This window comes from Amblyomma maculatum, chromosome 10 (assembly GCF_055883805.1).
Source record: "Amblyomma maculatum isolate TAMU_Amacu chromosome 10, ASM5588380v1, whole genome shotgun sequence".
Classification (NCBI taxonomy): Eukaryota; Metazoa; Arthropoda; class Arachnida; order Ixodida; family Ixodidae; genus Amblyomma; species Amblyomma maculatum.
This window is the reverse complement of record NC_139353.1, coordinates 168,897,326-168,921,491: the sequence shown is the minus strand read 5'-3', so window position 1 is coordinate 168,921,491 and position 24,166 is coordinate 168,897,326. Positions and strand designations below refer to the sequence as shown.

The window sequence follows — 24,166 nt, the reverse complement described above, 5'->3', positions numbered from 1 at the left end:
TGGCGCATACAGGCGATGGCGTCGCCGAACGGGCAGTTACCCTGGTACTCAGCCGAGGCGTTTCTATAGCTCGAGGGCTGGTCAACTTGACCAATGGGCATACCGAACTGCTGCTGACAAACTTCAGCGACGAGCGTCAGCAAATTCCGAAAGGCACAACTGTGGCCTTTTTCGACAGCCTCCCAAATGCGCAGCACTGTTGCTTACTGCAACAGAGAGGATCAGTGTGCAAGACACCCGTAACCATCGTTGATGTGAGCCCAAATCTGTCTTCTTCAGAGCGGGACCGCCTTTTGGATCTCATAGATCAATTTCGAGACTGTTTTGCTTCAGAATCGCGGATCGGCCAAACGCCTTTGACAAAACATCGAATTATCACGGATGACTCGATTCGCCCGATTCGACAAAATCCTTACCGTGTGGCTCCGAAAGAACGTGAAGCCATTCAGCGCCAAGTGGCCGAAATGCTTAGAGACGACGTTATCCAGCCGTCACAGAGTCCCTGGGCTTCCCCCGTGGTACTTGTTAAAAAGAAAGACGGCAGCTTACGATTTTGCATAGACTATCGCAAGCTCAACCAAGTGACCAAAAAAGACGTGTACCCTCTCCCTCGCATCGACGACTCCTTGGATCGCCTACGAAATGCACGTTACTTCTCGTCGATGGACTTGAAAAGTGGATATTGGCAAATCGAAGTGGATGAGAGGGATCGGGAGAAGACAGCATTCATCACTCCCGACGGATTGTATGAGTTTAAAGTCCTTCCGTTCGGTTTATGCTCGGCGCCAGCAACATTTCAGAGACTGATGGACACTGTGCTTTCGGGACTTAAGTGGCAAACATGCTTGGTGTATCTTGACGACGTGATAGTGTTTTCGGCTACATTTGAAGAGCATCTACTCCGTTTGCTAGCTGTGTTTCAGGCCATACAATCTGCGGGCCTCACATTAAAACCCGAGAAGTGCCACTTCGGTTACGAGGAGCTGCAGTTCTTAGGCCACGTCGTCAGCCAAGAAGGTGTTCGGCCGGATCCTGAAAAGCTCTCCGCAGTCGCCAAGTTCCCAACACCTACGGACAAAAAGACATTGCGGCGCTTCTTGGGTCTTTGCGCCTATTACCGTCGGTTTATTGCTGGCTTCTCACGAATAGCCTGGCCATTAACTTCACTGACTCGTGACAACGCTGTCTTTCGCTGGGGTGAAGAACAGCAACAAGCTTTCAATGAGCTGAGGAGGCGTCTACAGACACCACCTGTCCTGGCGCACTTTGATGACGACGCCCCTACACTGCTTCATACGGATGCCAGCAACGTGGGCTTAGGTGCTGTGTTAGTGCAGCGCCAGGATGGTGTGGAAAAGGTAATTGCTTACGCCAGCAGGACCCTATCTAAAGCAGAAGCGAACTACTCGGCAACCGAAAAAGAATGTCTTGCAGTGGTATGGGCGGTTATGAAATTCCGCCCTTATTTGTACGCTCGCCCTTTTCAAGTCGTCAGCGACCATCACTCTCTCTGTTGGCTGACGAACTTAAAGGACCCTTCAGGGAGACTCGCGCGTTGGAGCCTTCGATTGCAAGAATTTGACATGGCAGTTATTTACAAATCTGGAAAGAAGCACACAGATGCAGATTGCCTTTCGCGAGCGCCGGTCGAACCTTCCACTATGACCGATGAAGACACTGCGTTTTTAGGTGTCATAGATGACGCAACGCTTTCCCAACAGCAGCGAGAGGATCAGGAATTGCTCCCTCTTATTGATTTCTTGGAGAAGCGAACTACGGTTGTGCCGAAGATTTTCGCCCGAGTAATCTCTTCATTTTTTATTCGCAACAACGTCCTTTACAAGAAGAACTTCCGTCCTGGGGGAAACAGTCTTCTGCTCGTCGTCCCATCGGTTCTCCGCACTGAAGTTTTGCAAGCGTGCCACGACGAGCCAACCGCCGGTCACCTAGGCTACACCCGCACGTTGGCTAGAGTACAGCACGGATACTACTGGCCAAAACTGCCGGCGACAGTGAAACGCTATGTACGTACGTGCATTGACTGCCAGCGCCGTAAATCACCCCCTGTAAAACCAGCTGGCCTACTCCACCCTCTTCAAGTGCCAGCGACACCTTTTAAGCAAATTGGCATGGACCTCCTGGGACCATTTCCGACGTCTACAGCCGGGAATAAATGGATAATTGTCGCCACTGATTATCTGACCCGCTACGCGGAGACCAAGGCTCTGCCAAGGGGTACCGCCGCCGAAGCAGCTAGGTTCTTCGTTGAGAACATTGTCCTGAGGCATGGCGCTCCGGCACTTATTATAACTGACCGAGGAACTACATTTACGGCCGAACTTTTGGAAATCGTTCTTCGCCTCAGTGGTACCAGTCACCGTAAAAGTACTGCCTATCACCCTCAAACCAATGGGTTGACGGAACGCCTCAATAAGACCCTCGCAGACATGCTTTGCATGTACGTCGACGTAAACCACAAGAATTGGGACGAAATACTTCCCTACGTTACGTTCGCCTACAATACGGCCCGCCAAGACACCACTCGCATGACACCATTCAGCCTCCTTCACGGGCGACCAGTAACAACTATGCTGGATGCAATGTTGCTCCCGAATGCCGACACCGATGATCTCGACCAGGACGCCGAGGAATTCGCTCAGCGTGCAGAGGAAGCTCGCCAACTAGCTCGTGTGCGGATTCAAAATCAGCAGGAGCACGATGCACAACGCTACAATCAGAGACACCGGCATGTAATGTACGAACCTGGCGACAAAGTGTGGGTCTGGACACCTATTCGCCGCCGTGGACTCTCCGAAAAACTATTGCGACGATACTTTGGACCCTATGTTGTTCAGCGACGTTTAACCGACGTCACTTATGAGGTGATGCCAGACGGGGTGTCGACATCAAAGCGACGCCAGCACCAAGCTGACGTCGTCCACGTCGTGCGTATGAAGCCATACCACTCAGTCTGACCTCAACCTCCTACTTCCTTTTGTTCTCATCGGGACGATGCTTCCTAAGGAGGGGGGCAAATGCCGCATAGAAGACGACGCAAAAGATGACGACAAGCGCGAGCCTGGAAGTGAAAGAAGCTTGAACACAAGACTTGTTCTGGTCGACCATTCAAACCATCTATCGCTAGGTTCTCCTTGGTCTTCTACCGAGACGCGACAATACGATTGGGATGGAGCGCATTTGGCAAGCACTCGCAGATTATGACTAGCAGCTTACCGGTATCGCTCAAGAGGAAAGTATACAACAGTTGCATCTTGCCTGTACTCACCTATGGGGCTGAAACGTGGAGGCTAACCAAGAGAGTTCTACTTAAGTTGAGGACAACCCAGAGGGCTATGGAACGAAAAATGGTAGGGGTAACATTGAGATAGAAAGCGTGCAGAGTGGGTCAGAGAAATAACTCAAGTTACCGACATTCTAGTAGAAATTAAGAAGAAGAAATGGACATGGGCAGGACATGTAGTGCGAAGAGAGGATAACCGATGGTCGCTGAGGGTAACAAACTGGATTCCAAGGGAAGGAAAGCGTAGCAGGGGGCGGCAGAAAGTTAGGTGGGCGGATGAGATTAAGAAGTTCGCAGGGGTCAAGTGGATGCAGCTAGCACAGAACCGGGTTAAGTGGAGAAATATGGGAGAGGCCTTCGCCCTGCAGTGGGTATAATCAGGCTGATGATGATGATGATCCTTCCACTTCCAATGATTGTGTTGCAGACAATGGACGGTGCACAACCGGACATGACGCGAGAAAGTGAGGACTGCGCCTACACAACCGTACGAGTACTGGCACACTGCCAAGTTTCCCCCCCTCCCCCTGTCGCCCCCATTTTCCCCAAAGCATGAAAAGGGAAACACACTGTGATGTTATTGCTTGGCACACTGCTAAGAAATGCATGGCGGAATGCGATGGTGACGCGAACACTTGTTTGTTTTGAACTCTCAGTGCCAAAAGTGGGGAGGGGGGTCATTATGCGAGGAGGTTGTTGTGGGAGTAAATGCAGTAAATTTACCATAATGCAGATGGTTCTTGTCAATTTTTGAGGCCAGTCGATAATTCAAACTTTTTTCCTGGTCCCCTGAAGTTCAAGTTAACGAGCTTTTACTGTATTTGCTTGCATACGAGCAGGCGGGGTCTGGGGGAAGCAGCATGAGAAAAATTGCAGGGACTGTAAGCCATCACAATGGGTTTTCCATCTATCACTGGTGTAAGGGAGCAAAGAATCCTGAACCAATTGAAGAAGCGATCCTGGCCCGTCATTCCTTCTACGAACCAGGTCTATTGCTAATTCTATTCCCTTAGGACAATGCAAATACGTCCTGAATTCCTTTTTTTTTTTTTAATTTTTAATTTTGCCATCAAAAACTAGTACATCTCAACAATGTATCTTTAAAATTTCATACTGAAATGAGCAGCAGAAGTGGATTAAAAGTCCTGCCTATCTAATAATGTTGACCCCAGGAGGTACTGTTACCACTAACAATGACATCTTTTCTCTCTTCATTGAATTCTGTGGTAATTAGTACGAGAAACCTGGATAGAATGCCGGGCTTTTCACTGTGCCACATTCACAATACGTATTTTTTTAACTTCAGTTCCTACTGTAATTCAGTATACAGTGCCACTGTATCACGGAGCACGGAGGTTTGGCCTAAATGGTGATCATTCATGTTTAAGCAACAGTGCAAAAGGACACAGACTAGACAGTTATTTGATTGATAAATATTTAGAACGCGATTCGGAAATGCAAAAGACTCCTAAAGAATGCAGGAAGGTGGCGGTTATTCCATATGTACATGCCTTATCTCACAGATTAGAAAAAGTGGGGGCTAGGCATGGAGTGCATGCTTTATTCTCAGCCCTTAATAAACTAGAAAAATTGGGGGCTGACGTTCAAAGGAGGAGTAAAGGACGCAAAGGCATTAAGCACGTAAGTGGGTACGTTCTGTGCCACAAGGGTGTAGTGTACCGAATTCCGCTCTCTTGTGGCCGCACGTACTTCGGCCAAACAGGCCGATGTATCAATGTTAGGCTTATGGAGCATTGTAATGCATTAGACAAACAAACCACAAACCTAGCCAAACATTGCTTTTCATGTAAATGTGTTTCATTCTTTGTGCATAATGACCGGCACACAAGAGAGGCTTTCCATATCATCAGAAAAGCAGACGGTAGTGTCAGCACACCATCCTTGACATCAGCCAGAGAAATGAGCCTACTTCACAGAGAAGAAAGGCTCAGTGCACACACATGGGATTTGTAATTGTTTTTATCCTGATAAGTACATCTGGGTTTGACGCATGTTTTCGACATTGCGCACGTGCGCTGATTGAGTAGAGTATAAATTGATGTGTGCTTTTCCCAATAAAGACAGTTGTAAGTTCAGCGCCGTGGTTGTGTACCTCCTTCCACTCGTCTCTGTCCTTTTGTGCTGTTGCTTAAACATGCATCAGAGCAGTTGCCAGCAAACCAACGCAAAAAGCTTGTTGGGCTCACCGTTGCACCCAAGGTTAGAGTCCGCTGCAGAAGGCCCGGGAGTGAATGTGCAGCGCTGAAAAAGAACTGCAGGGCCTTCTTTCTGACCTGTCATTTATTTTTTATGCATGCAATGCTCTGCGCAGTGGCTGTGTAGCTGATGCGCAGTATAATAGTGTTATGTTGTTAGCCAGCTTATGTCGAATTAAATTGCACTGTAATAATTCCTACATTGCCTTGGTTCACTAACATTATCTTGGGTTCGTAACTTTATCAACAGTTCACAGTTGTCAACGGCTCTTCTTCACCGCTATGTGACATAACCTCAGGCGTACCACAAGGAAGTGTACCCTTACTTTTTCTCGTTTGCACTAATGACCTTCCCAATAACATTTCATCTCGTTTACGTCTTTTCGCAGATGGCTGTGTTGTGTACCGTAAGATCACTTCAGAGACTGACCACCTTATCCTTCAAACTGATCTTCATACCATTGTTGGTTGGTGTAAAAGCAGGCGCATGATTCTAAACATTACTAAATGTAAATCTATGAGCTTCAGCAGTAAGCATGTTATTTCTAACTTGGACTACTCTATAAATAACACTTTCCTGTCCAAGGTTATGTCTTAGTTCACATCCAATCTTTCATGGTCTTCTCACATTTCACCAGTCGGCAGCAAAGCATCAAGGAAACCTGTGAAACTTCCCCAGCTCCATTCGCGGACTCTCCTATCTAACATACAGTTGGAATTCGTCTCATCTGTATGGTCAAAAATACCTCATAGAAATGCTTTGAATCCATTCAAAACAGAGCTGCAGTGTAGAGCCCAGGGGGTCTGCTTCTGAGCCGCCGAATCTCTTGATAGTAAGATTTTTTGTCCTACCCTCTCCAATGGTAAAAACCTCCATTAACGCTCAGTCAGCGCTGCTATATGGCTCAAAAGCTTTTGGCAAAGGCTGTACATCTGTGGCGTTCATAGTCCCCTCGCCAGTACCTCCCAGCTTAAAAGCCATAAGGATATTCAGCTACTTGAAATTTTTCGTTCAGTTTCCCTTCTGTGTTTATTTCATAAATATGTTCCCGCTCTTCACAGCGCTTGCGTAAGCATCTTAGCTTGAACCGCATATATGACAAAACTCGTTCATTTAATTAATCTGCTTTACATTCCAGAGCAATTAGGCTCTGGAATGATCTTCCCGACAACAGTTTGAATATCTGACCCTGGATAATTTAAAAAGCACTTGTGTATGCATTTATCACTTCAGTTAATTTAAACAGCGCGAACAGGAAGACACAGGACAAGGTAAAAGGAAGCCACAGGACATACGCTTGTCCTGTAGCTTCCTGTTCGCGCTGTTTAAATTAACCATGGATGTTTACCAACAAAGTATCTTGGTAATAGTATTGTTCGAAATAATGCATCAGTTTCAGTTGTTCCTAATGCTGTACCACTGTTTCAGTTATGGGTCATTCCATGCGAAACGCTCCAGGCACCAAAACCGACCATTCCCAATTCTCTTGAAATTGTCGATCGTGTGAATACAGTTTTGGTAAAATATTTTGGCGAAGAAAAAATTTTGTTTTTACGTAAGTGACTTTCGAAGTTTTTGCAAACACGCAAAAGTCGTTTGCAGTTAAATATTTTAAAATTAGGTGAGAAAGCAGATAAAATAACAAATTCTATTTTATATTATCGCATATAGGTTGTTCCTTAATGTAACATCATTACTGCCTCCATATAAGGCTATTCTGTGTCTCCTTGATTTAATAAAGAAGTGAAAAATTGTGCGTTTTCAGTATTTTTTTATCGTAAACTTTGTTCGGTCGCAATAAATTTTTACAGCGTTCGCCCTTTGGTGGAGTTGATGCCAAAAAATAAAAACTTTCTTTAACAAGCACTTTTTGAGAAAATCAGTCCCAAAGTTGGCAAAAAGCAACTTTTGCTAAATTGAGACGTAAATTAGGCCTAAAGGCCCTCGAGATAAAGACATTGCTGATTAAACACACAAACTTAGAACCTTTGTCTGGGTAACACTTGTGCTTTTTGGGATTAAATTATCTGATGCCAGCAAAAATTCATCTAGACATTCATTTTGGCGCCCATTGTGTGACAGTCAACTTTGCAGAGGCAGAAGAATCATGTGGACATTTTTTTTTTCCTGTTTCACAGCAGAGCGAAATGATGGCTCGAACTTGCTCATGAACACATATAGAACAAGGGCCAATCTACAAACAGGAAATTTCACTACATTCGTCTTCTCTGCCTTCTGTTTTCTTATCCTCTCATCTGTTTCATTTCAGATTAATATAATATTGACACATGCCATTCATAGACGACGAAGATTTGATAATATAAAATAGAATTTGTATTTGTCTGCATTCTCACCCGAAACTTGCTTACGTTAAAACAAAATTTTTTCTTTGCCAAAATATTTTACCAAAACTGTATTCACACGATCTACAATTGCCCCAATTTTTTTTCAAGAGAATTGGGAATGGTCGGTTTTGGGGCCTGGGACGTTTCGCATGGAATGGCCCTTATACCTGTTCTTCTTTCTTTCGTTTCGTTCTTTACATTTTTTGTGATCGTTTTCATTCTTATCCTGTTTTGGATCTATACTACTATGCTCCTATCTTGTGCTTGCTGTGTACCGCGTCCGATGTACCGTTGTACTGGATTATTATTTCTTTATGTTCATTTTTTTTATATGTCCCCTCACACCCAATGCTTTTTGAGGCCTGTGAGGCACAAATAAATAATAATTGTGGCATAAATTTAAATTTTTTATCTCCTCATTGAGTCATATCGTCAGATAGCTTATGCAGAGTATAATTGCAGCACAAGGATTGCAGGCCTTATATGATAATCATTGTGATTAACAATGGAACTTCTTTACGCTACATCGTTGAAAAATTCTGGACAAGTGGACTGACTGGACTTGGTTAAGAAAACAGCAGCTTCATTCGCAGCAGGTGACGTGCGGATGGGGGAGATTGGTGTGCGGGAGCTGCTGGCCCTGGTGCGAGGTGCCCGCTTCTCGGCAGAGGAAGAGGAGTTGCAGCAGCAGCTCGTGGAGGAGCTGCTCAACCGTGCAGGGCAGCCAGGTGCGGCTGGGGAATGGCGCAAGCGGGGTCCCGACCCGGAGGCGCACCTGCGGCGGCAGCTGGCCGAGCGGGAACGCGACCTGGAGGCAGAGCGCCAGGATACTCTCTCGCACGCTACCAAGGTGAGGCCTTTTGCTTTGGTTGGATCAAGAACACGTGACAGATACTGGATTCCAAGGGAAGGCAAGTGTGGCAGGGGGCTGCTAGGAATGAGATTGGGACGTTTGCCGGGTCAGGTGGGTGGGATAGGCCTTTGCCCTGCAGTGGACATAGTGCGGCTGATGAAGATGGTACAGCAGAAAGTCCACACAGGCGGGTGCTTCAATTCTGACTTTATTTTTCATTGAGAAGTAAATGTATACAGCGTCACGTGACACATTTTTTGTAGGCACAGTGAAGTGTCGTTAATTCAAACCCATTAATTTGGAGAATTCGAACTAGGACTAAGTGCCATGTATGTCTCTAGTGTTGGACATCGCACTGATCAATTGGGACAGGCACGTCGGGGCACAGCCCGCAAAGCTAGCGTTTGCCCAGATAGAGAACCTCCGCTTCCAGGGGGCCACGCCTGAAATCTGACATTTAGCGAGTCACCGGCGGGGCATTGCTCTTGTCGGTGGATTGTAAGCTTTTTAAGGCGAAAACCTTTAATGCCTCATTGTTGTCGACAGAATTTTGCAGCAGAGGTGTCATACTTTCGAGAACAAGAGTTAAAAATAAATGAATAAACCTAGTCTCCACTGAGAATCCCCAGCCCAGTGCTTTACCAACTGCGCCATGCCCCGGATTGTGAAACGCTCTTCATAATTCCCTTTATCTGCCGTGACGATGATAGCGGGATTCATCGAGGGATAGATAACTGCGCCTTTCCTTTCCTGTAAACAATTTATAGGAACGCCGGTGAAATTTGATGTATTCAATGAAATGCTGTTGCGTTTGACAAGGGGCGCGCAGTGTACCGTCGCAGCAGGTCATGACGTCACCAGGTGATCGTGCATATGCGAAGCTGACACCCCGCCTGGCGTCCGATTCAGGTGTCCGTGTGGCGCCTTTCATTTGCCGCTTCCTCGAACGCCGCACCACACAGCAATGGAACGCCGCACCACACAGACTCAGATGTCTAGGAGGCGTTAGTACAGAAGGCATCAGCTGCATTTGAAATTGATTTGCAGGTTAGAAACGGCGGTATCTGTCGCAATTCTCCACGGACACACATACCACGCCGTAAAGGAAGGGAGGAAGGTGGGAGTGAAAGAGGAGATAGAGGTGCTATAGTGGAGGGCTATGATCCACCGCACTATAATGGCTTTCGCCTCACTCACTTTAGTAGTCTGAAGTGCCCTCTAGAATTTCTCTTCCAATTCTTTTTCTTTGCATTCCAATATGCATGAAGAAGGTCGTGACATTCTCAGATTTCTTTCTTTACAACATAAGGGTTTTCAGTTTTCATTTTTTGCAAGGTGACCGTACAACAGGCATCTAGACTCGGAACAACCAGTTGAATCAAAAAGTCTGCAAACACTGAATCAAGAAAGCAAGTATTTATGACCCGCAGCCTTTCTCAAGGAATGCAGCAAGAAAAACTACATTTAGATAGACCCAATGATTTCTGCACGACCATCGGAATGGTCAGACCAGGTGACAAAAAGCAATTCTGAGAAAATAGCTTCCAAAGTTTTGCCTCTTATTGCACTTTATCAAAAGGCACAGGGTTGTCCTTTTCAACACGGGGTTTCTTGGATGCCTTGCCTCGGGATTGAAGTGCTTTTGCTGCCTTTCTTTTCCGCTGCTCTGTGAAGAGCATGCTGGCCAGTTTGAAGACAAAGTGTGGCACAGTATTCTGCATAAGCACGGCGGGTCCCTGCATTATATTTGCATACTGCCACGTTGACGGCAGTCTCTATTACAATCAAGTACATGTTTTCATTTTCTGGCAGCAGAGACCAGATGAACTCGATGCAGGCTCTCAGCAGCATTTTGCGTTTTTTTCCCAAGACAGTTGCTGAAGAGCTGGACATCGGAACGCCGCTGGTACGCAGGTAGCAATGCATTTGCAACATGCCTTGCAAGCTGGTACTTATGAGGGGGTTATGTTATGTTATTTGTTATTGTTAAATGCAAGGTCCATCTCACTGTAAACAGTGTGCACAGCCGCCGCAGCATCAGAAAAAAATGTTGGCAACAGCCGCTGCATCATTTGGTGGTTTCCAGTGGGTAAAAGCTTCCCCCTGCCTGTTGCTTAGCTCTTCTGGGGTAAAATGCTTCGGAAAAGGTCATTGACCAAGAAGGAAGGGGGAGGCCTCATATGGGCTTCAGCCGCATTAGGCAGTGGGATGGTGAAATGAATCACTGACCCATCAGTGTGTGCTAATTGTGTCAGCTCATACAGTGATCATGTGCAGTACTTATCTACTGCACCTTTGAAGGGCTATAATGTCTCAAATACCGGCCTGTAAGGGCCGCTCTTCTTCTAGAATAGAGGGCCAATTTTCTGTGTGCGACCCGTACATGCGACGTGCAAAAAAAAAAAAAAAAAAAAACATTCCAAATGAAAACAGAGCAATCAGTGACTATTTACCTTTCATTCGTCACTCGCGGAGTCTTCAGACTCAGAGCTGGTGCTGTGCTCTGGTGCACGTTCACCCCACAAGTAGTCTTCAGTCTGATCTAAACTGTTTGAAATCCCGGTCATCTTGAAGTTACGGGATACAATATCCCTAGACACGGAGTTCCATGCAGAGAAAATCCAGCCAAGCACAGTTGCGAGCAGTGCCCTCTTGAGCCGCTGGTCAGCAACTAGTCCTGATTGCCGTTTACTATCTATTCTGTGTACTCTCTTCGGAATTCAACCTTAAAAGGCCGGTTGATGCTGACGCCCTGAGGTTGCAGCATGCTGATGAGGCCGCCCAGAATAATGGCCATGTCAGTATGGGTTCTGCACAGATGTTTTTTAACCGTATTCGGCAAGTGACTGCAGAAGTCTCAAAACAAAGCCGTGGTGACCGGGGCTGGTGATACCGATGCTGATATGGATTGCGGAAGCTCGCAGTAGAGGGAAAATATGATAATGGCAATGACTCGTGGGAGTAGAGTAGGTGATACGACGCCTCCACAGGAGACACATTTGCCACAACTTCCCTTGTCCGCCTCGAAATAGCTCTAGCGGGAATTGGGCCAACTGTGCCCGCTGACATTGTGTCCTATGTGTTTCATGGATTGTGTGCATGTGTTCGGCAGTGCGCACAGCGTGAGAAGACAAACAGCATGTGAGGTGATACGTGAGAAATATTTGCCCCTAACTTTTTTGTTTTTCTGTGTCTTCCTGAAGGAAGCAGGCGCTCTCTCACTTGCCCGCCAGTCTGCTGAACAAAGCCGCTTAATAAAAACTGTGTTCAGCACTTTACTCGGCCGGACTTTTACATCTTAGGCATATGTTGAAACACTATTCCTGTGAATTCTGGAGCTGCGGTGCTGATTTACTTACCGCTACATGGCAATGATATCATTACTGACACCTTGGTTTGCATGGCAAAAGATGTTGGCAGATTTAAACGCGAAGCCGGCACGATCATATGCTGCAGGGGTGGTGCATCGTGACTGCCCAGTGCCTCCCACTCAGTTTCATGAGGCTAAAATCATCATCATCATCATCAGCCTGATTATACCCACTGCAGGGCGAAGGCCTCTCCCATATTTCTCCACTTAACCCGGTCCTGTGCTAGCTGCATCCACTTGACCCCTGCGAACTTCTTAATCTCATCCGCCCACCTAACTTTCTGCCGCCCCCTGCTACGCTTTCCTTCCCTTGGAATCCAATTTGTTACTCTCAGTGACCATCGGTTATCCTCTCTTCGCACTACATGTCCTGCCCATGTCCATTTCTTCTTCTTAATTTCCACTAGAATGTCGGTAACTTGAGTTATTTCTCTGACCCACTCTGCACGCTTTCTATCTCTTAATGTTACCCCTACCATTTTTCGTTCCATAGCCCTCTGGGTTGTCCTCAACTTAAGTAGAACTCCCTTGGTTAGCCTCCACGTTTCAGCCCCATAAGTGAGTACAGGCAAGATGCAACTGTTGTATTTTCATATTTTTCATCAACCTAAACTATTTTTATTTTAGGCTGGCACTTGTGTGAAGGCAGACAAGCTGCTATTATGCCACGCAGAGGATATTAGGCAAGTGGCACAGTCTGACATGCACATGATATATTTTGACGGATGCCAGTGAAGCGGAGCCATCAGTAATGTTAGCACGTCTTAGCAAGGCATAAAGACGGAGTGACATGCTCTTGGGAGGAAAATTTTTAACAACATATTTACAGCATTGGCAGAAAGAAACAACACGTGGCAACAATGTAAACATACTTCTGTAACATTCCTCATTCACCAAAAAATGTAGGCATGTAGGCTGGCCATAACATATGGATGAACAAGTATGAACAAACTCTCTGGAAACATTTCTCTTTCTTCCGGCATTATGTAAGCTTCTGCACGAACAGTTGGTGAACTCCTTGCTATGCCGGAAAAGCATTTTGGCAAAGCTCCTCCACTGCACATTTAAAGGTGCTCACGTGCTCTTTTGTGTGCGATTCTTGTATGAAGCCATGGAAATAGGCGACACCCTGCGCTGCCGAACTGCATGTACCGATTGAGCTGCTTTGCTGATGTTTTGCGCTCTCAATTCTGGCTCTGACGATGCATACACGCGAGATAACACGTGTGCACATACGTTACGGCTTAGCACTTCCTAAACGCTGAATTCATCACGTGAAAAAAATTCAAGAAAAAAAAAGCAATACTACCTTTTTGTTAATCTCGATTCTTAAAACTCGCGGACGAATAATTTGTGCTCAGCTGTAATCCGATATGCAAATACTTTATAGGATTTCTCGAAATGATAAATCTATGCTCACGCCAATCATATGTATAGTCTAGCCCGGTTATAACGAAGTCGGCGGGAATGGGAAATCGCTTCACTATATTCGCTATTTCGTTGTATCTGGACTGTGAAAAAAAGACAAATTTGAGTGAATTGTTTTATCGTCGCTGGACGAAGTGGTCCAGTGTTACCTGAACACGTTTTGCACCGTCCAACTGCGAGCCGAAGTTCTGCTTCGAACTCTCAAGGTACATCCGTAATATGTCAACAGCTGCGATGGCTGCTGCGGAGGTCACCGGCTTAGGGGCACAACCAGTGTCGTCGCAGTCACTCTCGGAGGCGCTATCCGTCCCTTCCATGATGTTCCCGTCAACTTCGTTAATGAGTCGCTTTGGGACGTTAAACCCCACAAACCAACCCAATTGTGAAGTCCTCCATGGCAACAAGTTTGGCAGCGGCGGAAATGAAATCTATGTGGGACAGACCTGGAGGCGCAAGGTTCAACTCATTAGCGGACTCCCATAGCAGCCCCAAGCAGGCTGTCGTGGCGGCACTATCAGCTGCAGAAGCGATGTTAACCGCGGCAGCTTCATCCTCAGTGTGTCCACGCTGCTGCTTCGGGAGAAGCCAGCTTTCTTAAAGCAATGAGCGATAGTCAGGTGCTTCACGTCCCTCCAGGCTCCGCTTGCAAAATAGATGGCCTTCATCGTAGGGACCTTCATCTCTGCCACGTTGCTGGCAAAGCGAGCATCGATCAGAAGGCGCCCGATCACTCGGCGCCGGTAGTTGACCTTGAAGTTAGCAAAAACCTGCGGTCCATGGGTTTCAGCTTGGGAGTAGTAGTTGGCGGCAGGAACAAAATCTCGGCAGCTCTCAAGTGTGCATTGACGTGATGTGCAGTGCAGTTGTCAATCAACATCAGCACTTTGCACTTCCTCCGGACCATCTCTTTGTCGAAGTCTGCGAGCTACTTGCCGAAAACGGCTGTCGTCATCCATGCTTTCTTGTTGCTTACTCAAGTGACCGGCGTAGAGAGCACCTTGGCGAAGCCGCATGGTTTCTTAGCTTTGCCAACAAGTCTCACTTGTCTGAACTATTCATATTAGAGCAGATCAGCACTTTGATTCGGTTTTTGCTGGCTCTTCCTCCCACGCATTTGTCCGTCTTGGCCGCGAGAGTCTTTGATGGCAGCAGTTGGAAGAACAGACCCATTTCGTCTGCGTTGTATATGTCCCTGTCGGAATACGCAAGACTCTGATCGCGATGCTTGGCCATCCACTACTGGAGCGTTCCCTCGTCAACGGATGCGGCCTCCCCAACAATGTTTTTACATGTAATGTTGTGCGTTTCCTTGGACCTCTGGAACCACCCATTTCCCGGCTGGAAGTCATCGTGACCGAGTGCAAAGCCCAAGTCCTTAGCCTTAACTAGCATGATGGGTCCACTGAGCGGGATGTACTTTGATCGGGCATCCAAGAACCACCTGTAAAGTGCGCTTCTATATCAGTGTACCTGGCACACCGGATCCTCTTTCGGTCCCTGCTGCCAACGTCATCGTTGAGAACGGCGTCAATCTTGCTGCCGTTCTTGATTATCGTTGAGTGTGGACTGTGCGATGTCATACTTCTGTGCAATATCACTTTTCTTCACATTTCGGCGCACGTCGTCTTCAAAATTCAAAAACAACTTTTCTCTTTCCCGTTGAGGTGCTGGGGCTCGCGAGACTCAATATTGCCGAGAAATCGAAGGGTCGGGTCCGAGAAAGGGGATAACTGAGTAGGTCCGTTGTCTAGAAATTGTCCAGGCAATGTCGGGGGTCACGAGATATCAAAGGTAAGCAGCGAAATGAAGCAGGAAGGCGTAATGGGGTGAAAGAAGCGAATGCAAAGATCCACGAAAGCGGAGGAAACACTCTTGCTTCTCTCTCCCTCTCTCACTCCCCCGACACTTTCTCCCCGACTCTCTCTTTCCCGGGCCCAGAACGGAGAGGAGAGAAGCCCCAGAGAGACATTCAAGAACCGCGATTAGCCAAGTCTACCGCTGCTCCGTGACGTCACCAGAAATTGCCTTTTATTTTCTTACTTTTTTTACCTCCCGCGCAACTGGCTCAACGGCACGACTGGACGCCGCATTGCGAAGTCTACAAGCCAAGTGATTCAATGACGCAACCTTTCACTTCGCGAGAGAGCAGACAACGCTGCAAATGCGGCGTCAGCCAAATGTTGTCCTTATTTTCGCACAAAAATGTGCCTGAAAGCGTAAAAATCTCCTGATCGATACATTATTTTTTTCATTTCATACAAAATCACTTTGCTATATCCGCTGACATGCGCTTATTTCCTTCGTTAAAACTGTACCCAAATTGTATTCAAAATGCAAAAATGGGAAATTGAATGTCCTTCGTTATAACCGCTATTTCGCTGTAGGTGGCTTCGCTATAAACCGGGCTACAGTCGAGCCCGCTTATAACGAACCCGAGCGTCACGCGGCGTCCGTTCGTTATATCCCGAAGTTCGTAGTAACTGGACCACAAACTAAAGAAGAGAAAAAAGAAAAATTGGCGGTCAAAACACGAAATTTATTTCTTAGCAAAAAAGTCTGTGATGCTCGTCTGTTTCTGCAGTGCAGATGCGATGAGGGCGGTCTCCAGTTTATTTAAAGCACTAGCGTGCTCTTCGCAGAGTCCCTTGGCATAGACAAGTTGTCTGAGGCCCTCTATATAGCCCATTGCTACAGATGTGCTTATGGGTGCTGGCTCAGACGTTTCATCTTCATCTGATTCTTCCGCGTCGCTCTCGGCCCGCACTTCAGAAACGATGCCTTCGTCCGTGCACGGTTTCGCAATATCCGCGTCTTCATCCGCAGAAATAAAATCCTGCCAACCAATGCCAGGGCCTCCCATGTCGGAGTCGACTACGCGCTGCCACAAATCGCCGCCAAAATCATCATCATCGGAGGCATCAGGCCCGACGTCCGGTACTGCGTCGATATAGTGCCTAGAATATACTGGCTAGTGTGACAAGCGCCCGCGCTTCCCTATGGGCGAGGATGGCGCTATTTGCAATGAAAGCCAATCGTTAGCGGCAGAGAGCGCTGCTTGTCGGGAGGGTGCCACCTGAGCAGACGACGCAGTTTTCTCTCTTCAGAATATGGCAATCTGTTGTGCGTGCGTGTTAAACCTGCTTCTGCGCGTCTTTTGCTTTCACGAAGGTGCAGTAGTTTATTTACGATGTAGGTGTTCGCTCATGCGAGTCGTTCCGCACTTCTACCTGCTCGGCGACGATTGCATCGGTTTATTTTTCTCGTTTTGTGCGCGCGTTCTGTGCTCGCCTGTATCCCTTCTTTTTTTACTGTGTCGCCAGTGGTGAAGCGCGGTTCCCGATTGTTGTTTCCCAAGTGCCTCTCACTAGACTGCAGAGAAAAATGCCAAAGAGAAAGCGGTGGTGCACAGAGAAGACTTGCTTTTTTGGCAAACGGGGCTACCGCTAGAACAAGGAGCGTACGTATTACTGCGCTATCTGATGCTACGTAAGTACGCATTCTGTACAATGGGAACGAAGCATCGATAGAAATGACGGAAGGTAAACGGCAACTGCTTTTGTTGGCGAGAAACATTTTTAGAGCATGCAGTTATATTCACAAGGATGCAAACCTGGGCGAGTCGGTAACGGTGCTCCATGGCAGTGTGTAGCACAAAGAGTGCACACAATCAGGCGCTACAGACAGCACCTGTGTTGCGTACCTTTTCTGTGTCCCTCGATTGTCTTTTTGCGCTACACATATGTCATATGGATGCAGTTATATATTAGGCGCATGTTTCACCGTAAGCGCGGCATTACCAACGAGCTTCATCGCGATTAACCGGCCGTGTCTCGTGCATATTGTGTATCTGAGAAAAAAAAAAAAAGCTTCGTCAGCTTCTTCATTCAAAAGATGGTGACTTCGGCAAAACCTTGTGCAATCGCAGGCCGCGATGTACCTTAATTAGCCGCTGTAAGTAAAGGTTCCTCGTTTGTGTTCTGCTGTTTTTTTTATTTTTTTTTATTCAAATACCTCATGGGCTCCGATTGGAGTATTATGTGAGTGGGGTTACATAACTGGGGTGCGAAACAGAAGCATGTAGAAGATGGTTATTTTAACATCGTTATTTTCAAAACGTTAACATTATACCCTCCACACCTTGTGCCCAAAACGGCACCAAAAAGGAAGGAAAGAAACATATGCGAGCAGCAACCAGCTCGTAAACGCCATAAGCGGGACGCAGGGACTGGACCCGGCGATTCGGGCTCGGAAATCAACGATGGCTCCTGTTTTCTCGAAGCTGGCTTTCAAGACTGCAACGACTCCTCCGGCTCCAGTGAAGCGGGCATTGTGGGTGAACAGAGTGGCAGCCAGACTACACTGCAGACACCTAACCACCACGGAGGCCGTCATCCGTTTGAGGACATTCTCATTCCGGTTACATGGATGCGGATACCTTCCGTGGATGACAGCCTAGCTTATGCTTAAGACCCAATAACTTTGAAAAGATGAAGGTTGACCTTGCATTCCAACTTTTTGGAGATGAGGTTATTAAAGGACTTTTTTTTGCACCGGCGGCATGTGGAGACTATATACACTCGGGTGCAACCAACAGAAGACTTCGTCAAGCTAATCAATCGCCTTATACGAGTAATGACCTCCAGGATAACCAAGCGTGCACTTAAGCCGGGTAGCCCAGACATGCGTTTCTGGGAAGCCTTTTTAGGATATCTGGACAAGTGGGAAGAACATGCCAGCATTGCCTTCCACTCGCATTGTCACCTTTGATTAAACATGCTGCCATTAAACCGAATCTGTGTTTTGTGACTTGTATTCTTTGAGTTTGAATTCCTCCAAACGCGAAAGCTCTCATGTGCGTTTACCGGGTTAGCGTGTGGCTCCCGTACCGATTGAGCTTTCAAGTTCGAGCAATCTGCACAAAGCAATTCGATATTAACATTAGCATGTTAAAACGTTATATCAATCCTAAGCTCCTGAAAGAGCTCTAAAACAAAGTATTAAACGTGAGCCAAAGCAACGCGCAGCTCCCTTTCCAACTCTCAGCAGCGCGGCGCAATGTGCGCGAGAAACCGGCTCGCACCCTCTCGCACCACAGCGCCGCTAGGCGGCCGCGGGCGGCTTTCATTGCTGCCCGAGCCATCCCAGCCGGCGCGCTCAACACACTAGTCAGTATATTCTAGGCACTATAGCGTCGACAAAGCCGGCCTTGCGGAAACAGTTTCGCACGCAAGCGGTCGTCACCTCCGCCCAGCCCGCCTTCACCATCTCAAGGGCTGAATACAATGAAACTCGGAGCGGCAAGTTAGCAGCCAGACGGTCAACGGCGATGAGCAAGCGCTGCACAATGCGGCGCCTATACGATGCCTTAAAGGAGCCTATTATGCCCAAATCAAGAGGCTGCACTTTAGAAGTGGTATTGGGCGGCAGGAAAAGTACAGTCACTGCCGTCAGAGACGTTTGCACGTGGTGCGCTGAGCAATTGTCGAGCAACAGCGGCACCGCCTGCTTTGCCTCTGCATGTCGCGGTCAAACTCGCCCAGCCACTCTGCGAATAAATCCCGTGTCATCCAGGACTTAGTATTGTGCCTGTAGCGCACGGGTACATGGCTCCGAAAGCAACGTGGCTTCTTGGGTTTTCAGATTACAAACGGCATGTGCCGGTCGCTGCCATTCATATTAGTACACAGAAGAACTGTAACGCGCACTTTACTGTGTTTACCACCAGCGCATGACTCCCCTTTCATGGAGTGCGTCTTGTCTGGAAGCATCTGATAAAATAATGCAGTTTCATCTGCGTTATACACATCCTGCTCCGCATAGCTTGCAATAATGGCTCGGTTTGTTGCAAGCCAATTGGCAACGTCCTGGTCACTTACCGAACGCGCCTCACCGACAATCGATTTAAAAACAATCCCATGCCGCACTTTGAACCGATGTAGCCAGCCATTGCCTGGGCAGAAGTCGGGAAAATCTAGTAGGAATGCGAAGTCTTTGGCTTTGCCCAGCATCATTGGTCCACTTATCGGAATGTTGCGAGCCCGTGTGTCGACGAACCACTTCAGCAGCACATCCTCTACGTCCGCATAGGTGGCCTTCCGCAGGCGCTTTCTGTCCGCTGTGCTGGCGTCGGAGCTGGCGATCTTTTCCTTATTCTTCAGAATTGTCGAGATGGTTGATTTCGACACGTTGTACTTTTTCACCAGCTCGCAATTTTTAGCACCTTGAGACAGTTCCGTCACAATTGCTCGCTTCGTTGCCATGTTTTTTTTTGCAGGCAATTCCCGTCCGCCATCCCGAATTATACGACTCAGGCCCGACAGACGAAGCGCTCACACCACACACACGAAAATGACAACAAAGCGCCGCAACTGACGGAGCACGTGCGCACGTGCGACAATCACGCGAGGCAAGCGAGGAAGTGCCTAAGGAATGGAACGGAACGGAACGGACACACAGCGGGGCATGGTATGCAGCGGGGAGACCAATGAGAGGCATCCCTGAGCGTAAGTGCTGCCACCTGTTGGCTCCAGCCGTAGTTGCTTTCAACTGCCCATGGCCTCAGAGATTACCTCCGCAAATCTCGGAGGCCACGAACCGTCACCGCCATACTGAATGCAGCGGCGCGCGCGCGCCGCTGCGCATTCAGTTTGCCCGTGCAAACAGTACAACCGCTAGCGTATGGAGAGGCCTGCCTCCTGGCGCCTCGCGCCCCTGGCACGGCCGCTCAATGGAACAGCCAGGAAACGAAACGACGAAACTTTGAAGACTATGCCGGCGGCCGGCGCCGTGGAGACAGGTGAAGACGAGGAAATGGCGAGAGGAGAGGGGAGCGGAGTTGCGAGGAGGGGCGGCAGCGTGGCCTTGGAGGCCACACCACGTGCCGACACTCGTAGGCAGCGCGCGTCGGCGAGCAAAGGGTAGCTCGCTTGCGAGGAGGATTGCGAAAACAGACCAAAAGGGATGGGAGCCCATCGTTATCTCGTATCGGGGCGCCGGGTTTACGCCGTTCGTTTGCTGTAACCGATCGGCAGCGCTCATGGACGTTCGTTATACGTGCGATCTTGTGCCATTGAAGTAATGTATATTTTGGCGGTCGCTCCGGTCTCGTTCGTTATAAGCGAAAGTTCGTCTTAAGTGGCGCCGTTATAAGTGGGCTCGACTGTATACTGTACTTTCCATTCGTTATGCACCACAAGAGAGGCAGCTCTTGCCGACCATCCTGAAAGTGCTCACTCTGGCTAAAAACAACGATGGCATGGTTGCATGCGTGCAACTGGCACGCTCGTCTGCTAGCATCCATGCAGAGTCGTTGCTGGCCATTGCGCCAACTCCGCGAAGGTACCGGCCACCATTGGTCCAACCACAGAAGACTACCAACGCTACAGACACGGGACAGTAAGTAAGAGAGAAGAAAGGGGTCTTTTGGAAAGCCCTGCTCTCCAGGAGTGCATGCTAATTTGCGCTCAGTGGGGCAGAGATATGCAGGGAAGTGCTTCTCCACGGCCTGCACCAGCCTGCCCACCTGCATGCTTGCGCTCGCAATCAATCCGGGTTGTTCAGGCTGCTTTTGCACACAATTTGGAGAGGTCAAGAAACTGCAGAAGCCAGTGGTCGAGGAAAACCAGGTTGTAAGCATTGCAAGAGCAGACGAGAAGGGAAAGGCAGAGATCGATGAATGTGTGGGCGGTGTGGGAAGGAGAAATTGTACGCTCAGGAAAATCTGCGCGACAACCGGAAGTCTGCAAACCAGGCATCACCAGATGACGTTTTCATACTCTACAAACTCTATCGCGCTTAGCGACCTTGCGGTGTGTGCGTGCAGTTACGGGTTCAAGGGTTGTTCTGCCATCTGCCGCAGGTTTGCAGGCTTTTATTTTTATTCTGTTGGCGTGTCTTCTACGCCGCGTCACGTTCAGGGGCTCGCGCAGTTGTCTCTGCAGTAGGTTGACACATGACCCGATTGCTGCTTTCGCTCTCTCTTGCCGCGCCCTTGCTTGCGGCTAGCAGCAGCAAACGAGGTTGTTTTAGCCTCTTTCCATCTCCCTCTCTCATCTTGATTTCACGTAGGATTTATCTTCGCTGTGCGGATCACCGAAAGTGCGCCCTCCGTGCACGCAGTTACTTTCGGATGGCTGACCGCGTGGGACCTTTGACTGCTAAACTGGACTGCTTCGACTGGAGCAGTAGCTCTTTTGATTATAAGTTGCTCGGATTTGGTCTCTTAAGAAGTATCGACCAGTTTTTTTTCTTACGTCCTCATTTATCAAATTTATAAACAGGCTGATAATGATGTTTATTAATGACACTAGCAGAACTCTGAAATGTGCATATTCCATTGACTATGTTATTCGTATAGCAATCATAATCAAACCTGAATCGCCATGCTCGTTACCTGAAACCAAGCCGACACTGGGGGTGCGTCACAACCAGCAAAAGGGTTAAGCATGCCTGTGTGACATAGAGTGCAAGTGTCCTCGGTCTGCCCTTAGTGCTGTAGACCTAGCAAATGGAAATGGAAGCTGCGTAACACTGTGATGTTTTTCGATAGAGACAGGAGGACCTTGACAGAAAAAATTGTGTTGGTGTCACTGTGTTGGGTACATATTTATGTACATATGCTCATGGAACCAGCCTTTATGTGAGCTTTTTGACAAAATGAAAGTCCCAAAGTAAGTGGGTGGCTTTTGCAAGACAGGGTCAAGAAGATAACCTGAGGTTATGTGAGGCATCTCATCAACTGATGATGACCCTGTGCCCTGAGGGGCCAGAATCATGTTGAACTTATGGCAAAAGGTGGTAAGCTCTCACCCAACAAAGACAGTCTGCGAAACTTTGTCTGCGAAGCTTTGGAGCCGGTCTTCAAGAGTCTGAGCGATGCATTTATGGCACGACTCAGAATGCAGGTGAGGGCCTGCATTCCACGATCTGAGATCAAGTAGTAAACATGCCTTATAGTGCAGCATCCCGGTTACAGTGATGGAAGCCATTTAGCACCAGGAGCAACACAGCTGTGGCCAAGAGACGGGGCTGCAATGTGGGCCTCGCAAAGCATTTCACTCTGGTAATCTAGGGCAAGAGGAAAGTATCCTAGCTAGCTGGTACCAAACCCTCACATTAAGATATAGGAAGCGTGCAGAGTGGGTCAGAGAAATAACTCAAGTTACTGACATTCTAGAAAGTATCCTAGCTAGCTGGTACCAAACCCTCACATTAAGAGATAAATAGGAAGCGTGCAGAGTGGGTCAGAGAAATAACTCAAGTTACCAACATTCTAGTGGAAATTAAGAAGAAATGGACATGGGCAGGACACGTAGTGCGAAGAGAGGATAACCGATGGTCGCTTAGGGTAACAAACTGTTTTCCAAGGGAAGGAAAGCGTAGCAGGGGGCGGCAGAAAGTTAGGTGGGCGGATGAGATTAAGAAGTTCGCATGGGTAAAGTGGATGCAGCTAGCACAGAACCGGGTTAAGTGGAGAAATATGGGAGAGGCCTTCGCACTGCAGTGGGTATAGTCAGGCTGATGATGATAATGATGAAACCCTCACGGGCTACACCTAAGAATTTAATTGGCTTGCCAACCTGACTTGCAGGGAGGGCAATGTGTTTCCTTGGCTCGCTGGGGACCTGTGTGCAGGTGGTCTTTCCAACTTGAAGATCAAGCTTTGCTTCCTTACTTTTTAGGGTTTGTGTAATGGATGCACGTTCTAGTTCGCTCACTCTTTTTTTTTTTTTTTTTCTTTGCAGTGACAGCAGGAACATGCTGTGGCATGTTCTAGTTGTAGGTAAAATCTTTTGAAGCCAAGAATTGTGAGACTGTACAGGTTAAGTAGCTAGACTCGTGGAAAGCCACTCCTAAAACTCTTTTATTGCTGAGCAGTCCCAGACACAAGATGTTCTGTGCCCGGGATTGTAAGAGAGGTGCTCCTGTGTGCAGGTGAAGGAGTTGAGGCAGGAGCTAAATCTGCAGCTGACCAGGGTACAGCAGCAAGAGAAGAGCCTCAAGGTGAGCCTCACTTCTTTCTGTCTCTAGCTTTCTCTCTCTAACAGCCTGGGAAAGGAACAGCAGTTTAGCACTTTCCTGTCAGCAGGAAAAAGGGTGGCTTTTGGGTGGTATCATTAATATTTTTTTTCTTTAATTAAACGTGCTTGGTACAGGAGCGTAGTATCAAATTGTAGAGAAGGAATTCCTCTTCACAATAGTATTAGTGACAATTCACATATTTATTTTATAAGTGATGTAAAAAAGAACTATCAGTGAAAAATTGGTAGTTAAAAAACGCACAAAATTGTCAGTTTCTTGATACGTATAAAACATAAACAATTTTCAAAATATACATTTTTTACAACAGGGACTAATGCAACATTGCAGCAAGTTCTAGCTTTCTGTGTACAGTATTCGCCGAGTTGGGAAGGAAAGCAGTAGTAGAGGTCGGCCCCTGGCTGTCCTCTAGCGGAAAGCACGACTCCCTGCACTGCCGGCAGCAAGTAATACCACCCAAAAGACGTCACCCTGCAGATAACAGTTCTAACCTTCAGAACAGTGATTTTTTTCGATCATCACGCAGCAAAAGTGGAACTTATTGGGGCATGGCTGTTGATGTTCCGGGTTGGTTTTACATAGTTTCGCAGTCAGTGCTAAAGTCTGAAGAGCTG

General features: G+C 47.7%; 1 protein-coding gene across 5 annotated transcripts in view; it reads left to right on the top strand.

Annotated features, from left to right (window-relative positions):
• LOC146177893 (uncharacterized) overlaps nt 1-24,166 on the top strand; it is a 206,803-nt gene that overhangs the window by 60,507 nt on the left and 122,130 nt on the right. For 4 of the 5 annotated variants that reach the window (XM_084580636.1, XM_084580634.1, XM_084580638.1 and 1 more), the window contains exons 6-7: nt 8,457-8,713; nt 23,448-23,516. In XM_084580636.1, coding sequence (XP_084436762.1) covers nt 8,457-8,713; nt 23,448-23,516 — 326 coding nt within the window. The remainder of the gene's footprint in view (nt 1-8,456; nt 8,714-23,447; nt 23,517-24,166) is intronic. The other variant, XM_084580635.1, reaches the window with a different exon arrangement.